General features: G+C 43.0%; 1 protein-coding gene across 5 annotated transcripts in view; it reads right to left on the bottom strand.

The window, feature by feature from the left end:
- The window catches only part of SORBS2 (sorbin and SH3 domain containing 2), a 162,713-nt gene that overhangs the window by 49,445 nt on the left and 99,710 nt on the right, over window positions 1–13,558 (bottom strand). For 3 of the 5 annotated variants that reach the window (XM_054720115.1, XM_054720119.1, XM_054720117.1), the window contains 4 exons: window positions 12,073–12,139; window positions 11,364–11,408; window positions 8,670–8,859; window positions 6,116–6,230 (listed from right to left, as the gene is read on the bottom strand). In XM_054720115.1, the coding sequence (XP_054576090.1) occupies window positions 6,116–6,230; window positions 8,670–8,859; window positions 11,364–11,408; window positions 12,073–12,139 (417 nt within the window). The remainder of the gene's footprint in view (window positions 1–6,115; window positions 6,231–8,669; window positions 8,860–11,363; window positions 11,409–12,072; window positions 12,140–13,558) is intronic. The other 2 variants (XM_054720118.1, XM_054720116.1) reach the window with 1 other exon arrangement.

Below are 13,558 nucleotides of genomic sequence, written 5' to 3'. Positions count from 1 at the left end.
TGGGGAATGTTCTGGGTGTGCCTAACATATTGTACCATATGTTTGTACAACAGTCAAAGCCAGTGGCTGGTGGGGCTCAGTAAGAAAACACACACATTTAAATAATAACTGAAGCGTATAACTACTTCATGGAATAGTTGGCTGGAGCTGATTTTTAGGGAACATGACATTAGAGCGAATTTTTCAGCCAATTTTGTTTTGTCTACAGAGGCCTAGTAATTCCTCCACAGAAAAACAAATCTTTGGCCTTTTCCAAATCTCGTTGTTTCTAATGTTATGTACTTAAAAAACATGGTGAATTCTTGATTTTATAATCTTGGCTTTGTGTGTTTTTTATTTGTTTTTCTCAGGGGAGAGACATTTTTCTTAGAGGAAACAAATAAAACACACACACATGTTGAACAGCAGAGGGCAGCACATTCACTAAATAAACACATGTATTTACAAGTGGTTACGTCACTTAGACTTCCACCTCAAGAAACTCTAGAAAGACAGATACACAAAATCCTGACTTACAGAAACATATTTCTCTTCTCCAATATGGAAAGGGGAGCAGAATGTCTGTTGTCCTGTACGCTGCCTTAGAATGGCAATTTTCTCTCAATTATGATTTTGTAGATTAAAAATCCAGTGTCTAGTCACAGTGGGCAGCTATCTGGAATCCATGCCAATAGAAAATAGAGGAAACACCCTAAACAGCGGTAACTGGTCATTATCTCTCACGTGGGAATGTGGTGAGAGGCACGCGCTTGAGCGGAGTCTTTAGGGTAAAGAAGCTGTAAGCGGCAGAACTGGAATGTTCTCTCTGCTGTGGCTGATCTATTGAATCCCGTTAGTCATGTGACAGTTAACAGTGTTAGGTGGCAACCTAGACCCACTGCTAAGGTACACAGAGGCCTGACGACAGTAGTGATGGACATACGGACAGTCAGCCAACAGACATACACACTCCTAATCTCACTAAATCAACACTGTCCACTTGTAACTTGAAAGTTCCTCTGAGTGGTTGGACGTGAATATTGACACTCAGATACTCATAGAGGAAGCTCTCTTTGCTCATAAAAGACAAGAGCAGAACTCTTGTTGCATATCTTTCTAAGCGTATTTCTGACTTTTCCAGAACATCTAGCAAACTGGTGCTTAAAACCAAAGTCAATCAGTGCAGAAGGAAGTGCTTATGAAAATCTAAACCTACACGTCACACATGATTCTTATTGCAAAGCCACCAAGGGTGAGCAATCTGTAAAGTTGGTATGTTGTCTGCAGTTTAAAAGCATTTAGTTGCTTTTCAGGTTATAGAAATTCTACTGTTCTCAGTATTCTCATGACAGACATATAACTTTTATATAGCGTTCAAATGAGAAGTGTCAGCATAGAAATTTGGTTCTTTAAATTTTATGCTCATTAGGTTTTTAAGCTTTAATGGCATTGGCGACTACGTTCTGTATTTGTTGTGGTTCCACAATAAATGCTATACATGTTGTGACTTGGGGTAATTATTTATGCTTTAAACCATCAGGTGAAACCTCCAAAATTTTTAGAGTTTAAGTTTTGAATGAAAATCTTCATTGATAAAGAAGCTTAAGTTCACTGAGATTTAATTGCATTTCAACTCTACACAGTGTTTTTAACGATTATTCCTTCTGTTTTTATCATTATGTGCTGGGTTAGTTATGGCATAGAAAGGTAACATCTTCATATTATTTCCGTTTTTATCAAGCATAGAGAGGTCCTAAGTAAGTGTTGTATTTAAATTTATTTTACTTTCCTGTGGCTCACTTATAAACAATCCAATCCAGATGGGATGTAAAGTTTCTTTTGATATAATCCCAGTAGAGAATTTGTATGATTGTCTTATGGAGTAAATTGTGGTTCAAGTCAGTTAAAGATAGATTCCTGGTGATTGCAAAGTACTTTTTGAGATCAAACATTGGCCCATTCAATCAACATTTCTAAACGTATAGTCAAATGAACATCTATGCACTTTAAAAAATTGCATTCACTTTAACTTTTGTCTTAAAGAACATCAATGTATATTCTATGTATTTTTAAGGAAGAAGGGGTTCCTTTAGGCCAGAGTCTGGGGAAGGACTTTTATTTACACAGTCCTGCCCTGCTATGCCCTGCACCAGGGATTGGTGGCATTAGTGGACCACAATTACCAATAGCAGGGCATCGAAGCTCTCATGTGATTTTTGATGGAAACACACTGCCTTTTTGTCACCAGCTCTGCAGATAAGCAACAGAACAAGGATTCGGTCTCACCAACTTACCCACTCACAGCAAGGGTAAAACCTATATTCATTCATTTACATTTTAATTCAACCAGTATTCGCTTAACACCTACCCTGTGCCAGGCACTGTGCTAGGTGCTGGGGATACAACTGGTACACCAGACATGGTCCCTGCCTTCAAGGAGCTTCAAGTCTAGTGAGGGGCACAGACCAGAGACCATTACAATTCAGTGTGGTGAGTGAGGGGGAAATGCCCCAGGCTCACAGCAGGGGGCGCTCTGCACCTACAGTTGAGGAGTCAGGGCTGGTGCCCTGGGGAAGGGAGATGAGGCTTTTCCTTGTGAAGAGCAGGTGGTGGGTAGAGCATTCCTGGCAGAGGGAACAGCCTGTGCAAAGGTCTAGTAGGGAAGGAATTGGTAGAGCTGGAACAGAGTGAGCGAGGCAGGAAGAGACATGAGGCTGGAGAGGTCAGTGGAGGCCAATGCATAAGGTTTTTTGTAAATTATATAAGGAATTTGGATTTTGCTCTAAAGTTACTTGAGGACCAGAGAAAGTTTTGAGCAGGAGATTTTATGAAGACTGGGGAATTAGGGAAACGAATCAGGCGGCTGTCACTGCAATCCTGGCATGGACGATGGAGGAGCAGGAGCGGGGCAGTGACATTTCTCCTTGGGGGTGGGACTTTGGGATCCCTGGGGGAGAGGGGAATCCAAGATGACATTTGGGAAAACTGGGCAGATGATGGAGTCATCTCAGAATTGAAAAGGGCAGCAGAGAACTACCTAGCTATTTGTAATTTACATAAAATTAAATACTAAAGGGCAAAAGCCCTGCTCACACACCGCCTCGCAGTAAAATGACCTGAGAGTGCCTTCAGAACTTCTGGAAACCCTTCGGTGCTGCCCATTTGCTAAGACATCACTCTCACCTAGCAAACCCGCTGCTCATCCTCCACACCTGTGTGCTCAATTCACTCCAGGGCCCATGCGAACGATATCAACGTACAGCCAGTGTCTGCACCACCACCGTGAACTTAGCCCCACCTCCTCTCCTCTCCTCTCCTCTCCTTTTCCTTTCCTTTTCCTTTCCTTTCCTTTCCTTTCCTTTCCTTTCCTTTCCTTTCCTTTCCTTTCCTTTCCTTTCCTTTCCTTTCCTTTCCTTTCCTTTCCTTTCCTTTCCTTTCCTTTTCTGATTCATGGAGGCAATCAGAAAGAATTCAGTGTTGACAACAGCAAAAAAAACCCCACAGCCTGGTCCTGTTTAAAAAAAAAAAAATAGCCTGGCCAAAATGGTACAGAGGACAAGCTCAAATCATGTTGCATAAGTCTGGCCTTCAGCAAACCTGTTTAGGAGGGATGAAAGTTTTGGGTCTTTCCATTGCTTCATAAGATACCCATCCTCATTTCCTTCCATGTCTCTAGGTCCCACCCACTGCTCTCCTCCGGAGGCTGCAGAGCCCACACGCCCCGTTCTCCAGCCGTGCCCACGCGCCAGATCGTTTTGATCCTAGGGACAGTTGAGCACACGGGTCTTGCGTCTTAACTCCTCAGGGCCCAGGTTTCTGGTTAAACCAATCAAGTGCACGAATTTATTAGAAGTTGGCAAATAAAGTATGCTATACTGCAAAATAACCGAATAATCAAATTCATTGAGATGCTAATGACCACTAGCTGAATATGTTTCCTACTCAGCTGATGGTGCTAGTGCCTCAGTACAGTGGTGACTGAGTGCACCAGGCTCACGCGTGGTCCCAACACCCTCCAGCAGCGCGACCCGGACAGAGATACTGACTGTGTGCTCCAGTCTCTTCATCTGCCGTGTGCCCGCTTCATAGATTGTTCGATCCTTACATGAGATGAGGCATAAATTCCTAATTACAGGGCCTGGCACATAGTCAGTGCTCACTAGGGATCTACAACTATTGCTCCAGTGTTTGTTGTTACTGTTGTTGTTATTGAGCCCAAAGATATGAGTAACGTGGGAATTTCAGTCACAGTGACAAGGCCCATGAATGCGCAGCTAAGCGGGCAGAGGGAGGATTCCTTAGGTGTGCCTGTTTTAACACAAATGCAGGTCTACCCTGCACCTCCATTAAATGACAGCCTCGAGGTTCCTCGAGGTAGAGACTGTGCTGTTCACTGTTGTGTCCCCAGCACCTAATACAATGTCTGGCACGTCGTCGGTGCTCAATAATTTTGTTCAGTGAGTCAATAATAGAAATATCCTTTTCCCTGACGCCACAGCCATCAAGACATTTCAATACAGTTACAACATGCACCATCCTAAGAGTATCATAAATGGTTAGGATGATCATTAAAGTTTTGGTATTGACACTTAAATCTGAGACATTATTTTGCTATTTTCAATTTTATGCAATGGTGACCTCATGATTCACTCAATTCTCATCCTAGAAATGACAAAATTCAATCACATAACCTCCTAAGTGGGGTATACATTTGCAATGGAGCTTGCAACTCAGGCATGTTCCGTTTTTTCAGTTTTCCTGTTAAAATTCTGTTACTCTGAAAGATATGAGTTATTTGTAGAATGGCAAAAAAAAAAAAGGCTTAGATAAACATCACTATGAATTATGTGATTATGAGGTTCTTGAACCTGTTTCTCAAGAACATAACCATAAATACAGGGTTTCAAAAACTAAATCAAGGACATTCAACTCGGGTGTGGTGAGGCCAGGGTTTCCAATCAAATTTCAGGGCTGGCTTTGCATTCAATGTGATCATGTGGTTTCTTGGATACTCTTAAAAGGAGCTACCAAAGAAAACTCTCTCCTGTTCCCTGACACCTAAATTCTTTTAAGACAAGACAAGGCAGCCCTAACCAGTTTGGCTCAGTGGATAGAGCGTCGACCTGTGGACTGAAGGGTCCCAGGTTCGATTCCGGTCAAGGGCATGTACCTTGGTTGCAGGCACATCCCCAGTAGGGGGTGTGCAGGAGGCAGCTGATCGAAGTTTATCTCTCATTGATGTTTCTAATTCTCTATCCCTCTCCCTTCCTCTCTGTAAAAAAATCAATAAAATATATATTTTTAAAAAAAGACAAGACAAGGCAGAGAGTAAGTTGCAAATGACATCAACTGTTTCCCTCGAAGCAGATTGGGACAGAGGTGCAGAGGAATGACAGTTCCAGAGGTCCCGAGGGCACCGGTCAAGGAGGGAAAACAGGCCCAGCAAGGAAGACGGGGATCTAAACACCAGGAGGGCCAAGCAAGAGCCAGTCTGTTAACTGCACTTCGGGGAAGCAAATGGGTACTTCCCACCTCCTTTTTCTTTGCAGAGGATTTAAAGAAATAACCGTAAAATACTGCAAAGTTTACTCTTGATCCATTATTAGATGGACAATCAGGAAGCTGGAGGCTCGGTAACCTGAGAGAGATTTAATAAGAATCCATTAAGACCAACTTGTTCTAAAAAGACATTTGGAAAATTTCCCCTGAAGCCCTAGAAATAGAAACAAACCTATGCAGAAAGGAAGGGACGGACTGCCTGGGTGCATTTGTATCCAAGAGATTAACGAATGATTTTCCTCATTAGCGATGTAGACTCGCGATTAAGTCTTGCATTTATGAGTGTTCTCTTGTTTTTTTATCCAATTAAACTCATAGCTATGATTAGGCATGGCTATCGTGACATGCAAATATAGTTACACCCTGTATTTGATTGGTAGGAACGATACCTATTAGAAACTGCATCTTCAATTCCGAGACAAGATGCACAGAACATGATACAAAATAAACGTGGTTTCTAAATAATGCCGAGTAAAGCCCCTTTGCGACCAACATTGCTAAACAATATGAAATCCGGGTTTCCTTGGGCACCCGCGGAGCCTAGAGAACCGCATCGTGTGTCGGGACAAGTGCTTACTGGCCGTTCATGCTGCAGGATCGACGACTTCCCGGGTTCATATTCAAAAATGCTCCTGGGCTCGGAACGGAACTTCCTCGTGTCCACCTTTCTGTCTGGAGGGTCCCAGTCATGCCTGGAAAGAACCGACGAGTCACACGTGAAAGGAATTCTCCGGGCTCAGAGCAGTCGTATCTATCCACTCGCTGTTTTCAAAGTGAATTTTCGTATAGTTGGTTTTTTTTTTTTAAAAAAAAGGTCTCATAGGATCAAAAGCTAATCTGTCCCAAATACCACATTTATGTTTTGTTCTACATAAATGATTTAGAGGAAGTCATTTCTTTTATTTCATATTATGTTTTCCCCTGTTGTTGTTTTCTTTTCTTTCGTACATTGATGTCATCCTCCTGCTGCCTCAAACACTCACACGAAGGCTCAGGAGACACGCAGCCAGGGCGCTGCCGGGAAACCCTTAGGTCGGGCGCAAGGTCTGTGTTTGGAAGAAGTGGTGCTTCCGCTCCATTAGGCGGTGTGAGTTCCCCCACCGCTCTGACCTGGCTGGCATCCTTGACTCAAAGTGACAAGGAGCCATGCACACGCCACGTTGGATCTTGTTCAAGTGGCATCATGGTCTGTGAAAAGCACCAAGGGACCACTTGGGTTGCCCTCCATACGGTGACCCTCCTTTGTGTTACCCTTGGAAAACCAGAGCCAGGCATCCACCCCGTCCCCTGGGAGACCTGGGAACCAGCTTTGTCCTGAACTGATATTCTTAGCGGGCGGCCACAGGACTTCACATACAAAGCTTGTTGGGTGGCTGGTGCCACGGAAGGCTTCCTTCCAGAGGAAGAGGACTTGCCTGGCTTTAGAGGGGGCAATGCTGACCCCTGGGAGGGATGGGATGCTGACCCCATGGCATGCTGGGAATAGAAATGCCTTTAGGGACAGGAGAATTAGGGGCAAGCACTGGCGTGCTGGTAAATTGCGGAATAATATTAGCAGAGGTGTTTTTGAAATTTTTAAGAGATTTGCATATTTCTTAACGAGAGATTTATTTTTCACTAAAACACATAGAACAAATAATTCATTTAATTCTGAGTTAATTTTGGTTCTGTTTTATGGCAGAGATACCATTTATGTCTAGACAGTTATTTATCAAATTTAAGACCATTCTAAATCACCGTTCTAAACATAAAACCCATCCTGAGAAGACTGGTACAATGAGAATCTTCTCACATATGAAGTGTGTCCATTTCCGTGGTATCTTATACCCTATACAACCATCAGTTACTCTTAATGATACCATGCGGTGTTGAATATTATAGTTTTGACATGGGTATGGTAGGTGAATGCTTAATAATCGGCATCAATACTGAATAATTGTTACATCCTTATTTATTGCCGGGATAACATGAGCCATGTTTTCAGTCAGAGGTGAGTTTGAACTCTGCTGTATGAGTGGAGCAAGTTGTTTTAGTTTTCTAAATCACAGTGTCTTTCTCTCCAAAATGGGTTTAAAATAAACCTTATCTCATTGGGTTCTCAGAATTAAATGATATAATAGAGGAAAAGTACTTCGCCTAGTGCTTGGCTCACAGCATACTCTCAATAAAGGTCACCTATAATTGGATTATTAGTCATAATCTTCATTCTTAAGTGATGCCATAAAAGTTTGTTTATGAATTTTTATTTTTGTGAGGATAGTTTCTATAAAAACCTATCTGTGGGGAAACGAAAATTAGTATCATCTTGAAAAACTGGTGGAGATGAGTCACAGGTAGATACTTATTAACTAATGACTTATTTATGATTCATGAATAATTTTCCTGCTTTCAAAGATATATTTTTGTGTATCAGAGGGGAATTTTAAATAATTAATAGACCTAACATTTCAAACCTGAGGAAACCGAAAATGAACTGCATAGTCTCTGGGGTGCTATGCCAAAGAGACCACGTCAATGATTCCTTTTTATTTGTCTTCTATGCATTTAAAAAAATAAAAATGTAGATCTTGTGCCCATGTTATGCCAGGTCTAACTTAGGTCACTATGATATTATGAACCAAACTTGCAAAGGTGTTTACTATAATCTCAATAGAGGGGGGAGGGGTCAATGAGGTACATGTACAGTAGGTCCTCGGGTTACATCAGAGATCCGTTCCTACGGCGACATAACGCGATTTTCGCCGGAAGTCGGAACCCACCTACATAAGCACCTACGTCCCTCACATGGAGCACAGACACAGCAGTAATGAAGTGAAACAGTAAAAAAAAATTAAAAGAAAGATAACAATTCCTGACCTTTACTTGTGGTAAATAAATAAAAAAACAAACAAACATAAAGCACATATGTACATACGTCGAAATGATGGGACTTTTTAAAAAATAAATAAATGGGAGATGGTGATGTAACCACGAAACGACATACGTCGAGTCCGATGTAACCCGAGGACTGCATGTATTGGCTGAAGATTACACATATACTATCTCCACCAATTCTTCTACTGACGGCCACGCGGCCTTCTTTTTATACTAAGCTAAATAAATGTGGGCCACTTTGGGGGGAAATGCCTTACTTCTCTGTCGAAGACCGATCTCTGGGTCGAAGCGGTGGGACTGGAGGAGGAACGTGGGGGGGAGGGGCCGGGGGAGTGGCATCCTTAAAAGTGTCCGTGCCATTGTCCGAGTGGCTTTTGGAGAGGGGTCTGTAGGTCTGGGTCTTCGCAGCGGGATGGGACTGAGCACTGTAGGGTGAGTTGTACAGGCCTGTCGCGAAACACAACGGAACAAAACAAACAGGGGCCAATGACATTTAAAAAGTGCATTACATTCTTCGTGCCCCATAAAATAGCCAATGATTTTGCCCACATTATCATCAATAAGCATATCCATACTGCATGCATGGGGCAGGGTGATCATTAGCAATTAATGTATTAATCTTTATGAAGAGATTAATTTGTTATTACTGTATTCTGTACACAAGCATTGGCGACAGTAAATCTTTGTCAATCATTTTAGAATTAGTAATCATTCAGGCTAGTACGAGGCAGAACTTACAGGTACTCAGCAAATTTTCTCCTGGAGAACATAAACTAACGACACAGTTACGATTTCAGAGGAAGATTACAAATGCTTCACAGAACTGTTTCCAAATATCTTCTATTACTTTAAAGGCTCTGGTTCATATATGATAATTGACATGTTAATTGTAATGAAACACAATACTGAGCAAGATATGTATGTGCCGTGCATGGCTTAAGAAGACAGAAGCCCTTAGTAAGCCGGTAGCGCATCTGGGAAATGAGACACAAATAGGACTCTGATGGAAAATAATTGGCAACACAGTAAAGGCCAAATGCGGAAAATATCCATGAGTAATGAAGGGATTTTAGAAGATGGTGGATTGGTCTAAGATATCATGGAACCGAAGGACCAGAGTGGGCCCCGAAGGACTGGTTTGGGGGGTAGGCGAAGAGGGTAGCAGAGATGACATAGAAACGAAAAAGAGGCAGAAAGAGCAAGACGCACGACAGCGGGATGGAGGGCTAGTCACAGGGAAGAGACTAGTTGCAGTTGCTTCGTCTACTGATTAAATGGTAAAACTCTCTCCAAAGGGCTCCGCAAGGTTATATGTAACTATTGTTTGATTGGCTAGTTACTAATGGATGCAAAACATTCTGAACTACCTGCAACCTCAGTCTTTTGAGCTAAGTCTATTTTCACTTTTCTTCTCCGGAAGTTCCATGCAAATTGCCACGACAAATACAAAGACATGATGTCCGCACTTTGTTTTTGGCCTCAATTCTACTGTCTGAGTTCAGCTTCAGAGCTTGTTAAAAACAGGACAACAGGCCCCCAATGGAGTTGCTTATGCAGAGATCCCACGTCACAAACTGGACTCCACTTAATTCCAGGGTAGGCCTCTCTCAGAAACGGAACCTTAAACCAGCCAGTCACCTGATCAGCACTAGTTAGGCCACCGGCCTGATAGACCCAGCCCTCCTTTTAGGGAAGATGACCTCAATGACCATCTGCTTTCTCGCCTGCTCCACCTTCCTTGTCCTGCTCCCTTCTGCCTGTGACGTCTTTCATGCCGTGCAGCTCCTCGGAGCTACTCTCTGTCTGCTAGATGGGACACTGCCCGACTCGTGAATCATTGACCAAAGCCAATAAGATCTTTAAAATGTACTCAGTTGAATTTTGATTTTTTTTAACAAGCTAAGCACAGGAGGTGAGTTCGGAGTACCTGTGGCCAGAAGGAAAAATTGAGGCAACATCTAGCGGGCCCCATGTGAAATGTGGAATATCGGGGGCAGAAAACCAAGGGCTTGTCACCTCTACGCGTGTTCTGTTTGCCCGTTTGTTTGTTTTGTTACTTCTCTATTTGTCTTTGGAGACTAGTAGCAAAATCCCTAAGAGTTCAAGGGCCTGTGCGCTGGCCCTTAGGTGTCCAGGAGCGGGGAACCTTTGTAGCTCTGAGCCAGGCCGGCAAGGGCACCCCTTGTGGGGCTGCCGGTGTGTGAGGGGCGGGCAGACCCACCTGCTGAGCCTGCTCTAAAGAAAGAACAGACCCCGGGCAGTGGTCTGGAGCCTGAGGCTGAGCAGGGACAGGAGGCCCTGTGTGGGATTCCCTGACGTGCCATTTAGGAGAAAGTCATGACGGGAAACATTTTCTAGGGGTTCCCTCCCTTTAGCCTGCAACCACTTCACAAGATACCAACACACTCAAGCACAAGCAGAAAAGCCCGGAATTGAAGTTGCTCTTTATGACCTGGGCAGCTCTGAGTCAGAAGAGTGGCCGGCAAAGTGGGATTTGAAACAGCCCTTCCATGAATGGGTGCATTTTGGAGCAGAAGCCTGGGCAAGGTCACAGAACACTGTGCCGGACTTGTTCGCCGTGAAGCGGATCTGAGAGATCTTACGCAACGGCGCTCACTCTCTGCTCTGATAAAAGGAGATCTTTATCTCATTTTGTACCCATTACAGTGTGTTCTTTCAGGCTGGCCTTCACAGTTGAGTTAAACATTCCTGAGGCTGAGCATCAGCTAGCACGGGGAATGAAGGCTATAAAGCAGTGTTAGTTCTCATATCCACGAGAAGAGATCGATCCTTTTGTTAGGCATGCTGTGAGGAAAAAAGGGGGGAAGAGCAGCCTCCTCATTGTGTAGACAGAAAACATGCGCCCACAGCGGTAAAAAGTGAGGCTGAAGTTCTTCCAAGCATTGCAAGCATTGCAAAATCTTCATTGCAAGCCGGGAAAGCCGTCCTACCTGCGTTATATGTATAAGGAGTATTGTACATGTCTGTGTCGTCGTCTAGAAAACGAAACATACATATGATGGTAATGCAGATTGCGTCACCGTACCACAACAAGACAGCACAACTTCACAGAAACAGCAGACATTTGTCAGAAACCAGTGTACTTTGCCTCGCTCAAAATACTGTAATATTTTTTTTTTTTCCAAATACTGTTTTTGAAACTGTCTGTAACCTGTTTGCTCTTCGGGCATCCAAGGTCAGTACCTTTGCCTCACATCCCAGCCTTCTCTTCTGGGGCCTGACTTTCCTTTAGAAAGTGCTTTAAATATCTCTGTCAACTCAGCGAGACCTACCTATGCTCAGCCTCTGGGTAGGGAGCAGACACGTGGACAGAGGAATAATGAGTCTGTCTAAGTGGACAACAGGCCACACTGGTTCAGACTGTGGACAAGGAAGGACGAAGGGAAGAGACCAGAGCAGCTGGCGCCTCGTCAAGGTCACCACCTAAGAGGCTGCTTGGCAGATGAGGGGTGAGGCAGGAGCGCAGGGTCTGGGATTTGAAGGGGTGATGTAAGGAGGAATGGTCACAAGAACCAATGGAGGCCAGGAAGCTTGTTAGGGTCTTGACATTGGGGGTGAACCAACTGTGTAAACGGGGAGGACACATACACATCCTTCAACCCACAGGGACCCGATGGGAACACGGAGCAACGTGCGTACCCGGCTTGTGCACCATGTGAATTTGCTTGAACATCGTCTTGTACCAGTCCTTCGGTCTGTCAACTGTCTATAAGAGAGAAGGTCCAACAGTTACAAAGCTGCTTCCAGATCGATGTCGTTCCTCCATGTTTTGCTTTCTACATTTTTCTTTTTTTAATAGCAAATTTATGTTCTCTGGTTTATAAAAACCTATCTCATGATGACAAGACCAGTCATTTATCCAGTTATGCATGCAGTGTGTAAACACATTACCCCTTGTTTGAGTTTAGGCTGAATTGGAGCATTATACGTGCTATGGTTTTATTTTATCCTCATCAGAGTTTTGCCCAGCACTCGACAGTTAATGTTTGCACAAACATCTGTAATAATAAAAGTGTAATATGCTAATTAGACCAGACGTCTTTCCGGACAACCTTCCGGATGACCTTCTGGACAAAGCCAGGGGTGCGAGGGAAGCCCGGGTCTTGGGTGCCAGAGGAAAGCCGGTGCTGGCAGCCGGGGGAAGGAAGGCCTACTCTTGCATGATTTCCGTGCATTGGGCCTCTAGTGTTTATATAAAAGTCACTGAAGAAGAGGTATAGGGTTATCACAGTGTCTTTCACTCCTTTTGGAGATAATTATCATTATCCTTAAAAAACTTTTTAGTGAGTGTTCTGTTTAAGATATTATTTTTATGAGAAAAAAAGGGGGACAAAACAGCCACCTCATTGTGTAGACTGAAAACACGCGCCAACAGCGGTAAAAAGTGAGGCTAAATATTCCTTAACAAAGGAATATTTTTTACTCCAACTGCATTCTGGTCAACTTAGGTTCAGAGAAAGAAAAAATGAATATTTTCTACTCTAAGTTACTAAAGTACCAAGTGTAGGAACACAATCCAGAGTCTGAGAGCAATTCTAAAAATGGAGATGTTGTTTCAAAAATGTTTTTAAACCTGATAATAAAACATTTACAACATTTGCTTTGCTAAATGGTAAATTCCTTGAGCATAGAAGTGCCCCCGTCTGCAGCCCAGGCTTTTGATGTGATAGAAGTCAGAAGACAATTAATGTCAGATCAACCTAGATTCATATCTCAGATCCTTTAATTGCTGTTTCCTACCAATATGAATTTGGATAAATTAGGTAACCTTCAAGAGCCTCGTTTTCTCATTTTTAAAATGAAATAATTATATCCACATCATAGGATTGTTATGGAAATTGAATGAGACGATGTACACAGAAAGATCTAGAACAATGCCTACAATATAAGAAATGCTCAATAAAAAGCCATAGGGAACATCAAATATTTATAGAATAAAATAATGAATGAATCCAGATTATTGCATGGAACTCGACCATATTGTGTACCTGTGAAAGTAGACAGACACCTTTATAATCCAAATTAAAGATTTTTCTTGGCAAGATCTTTATCTCAATTTTTTCCAGAGCTACTAGGGCAAGAGGCTCAACCATTATGTGCACAGTGACTAAATATACCAGACTTT

The sequence above is a fragment of the Eptesicus fuscus genome, chromosome 8 (assembly GCF_027574615.1).
Source record: "Eptesicus fuscus isolate TK198812 chromosome 8, DD_ASM_mEF_20220401, whole genome shotgun sequence".
NCBI classification, from domain to species: Eukaryota; Metazoa; Chordata; class Mammalia; order Chiroptera; family Vespertilionidae; genus Eptesicus; species Eptesicus fuscus.
This window is presented reverse-complemented; position numbering and strand designations above follow the sequence as displayed.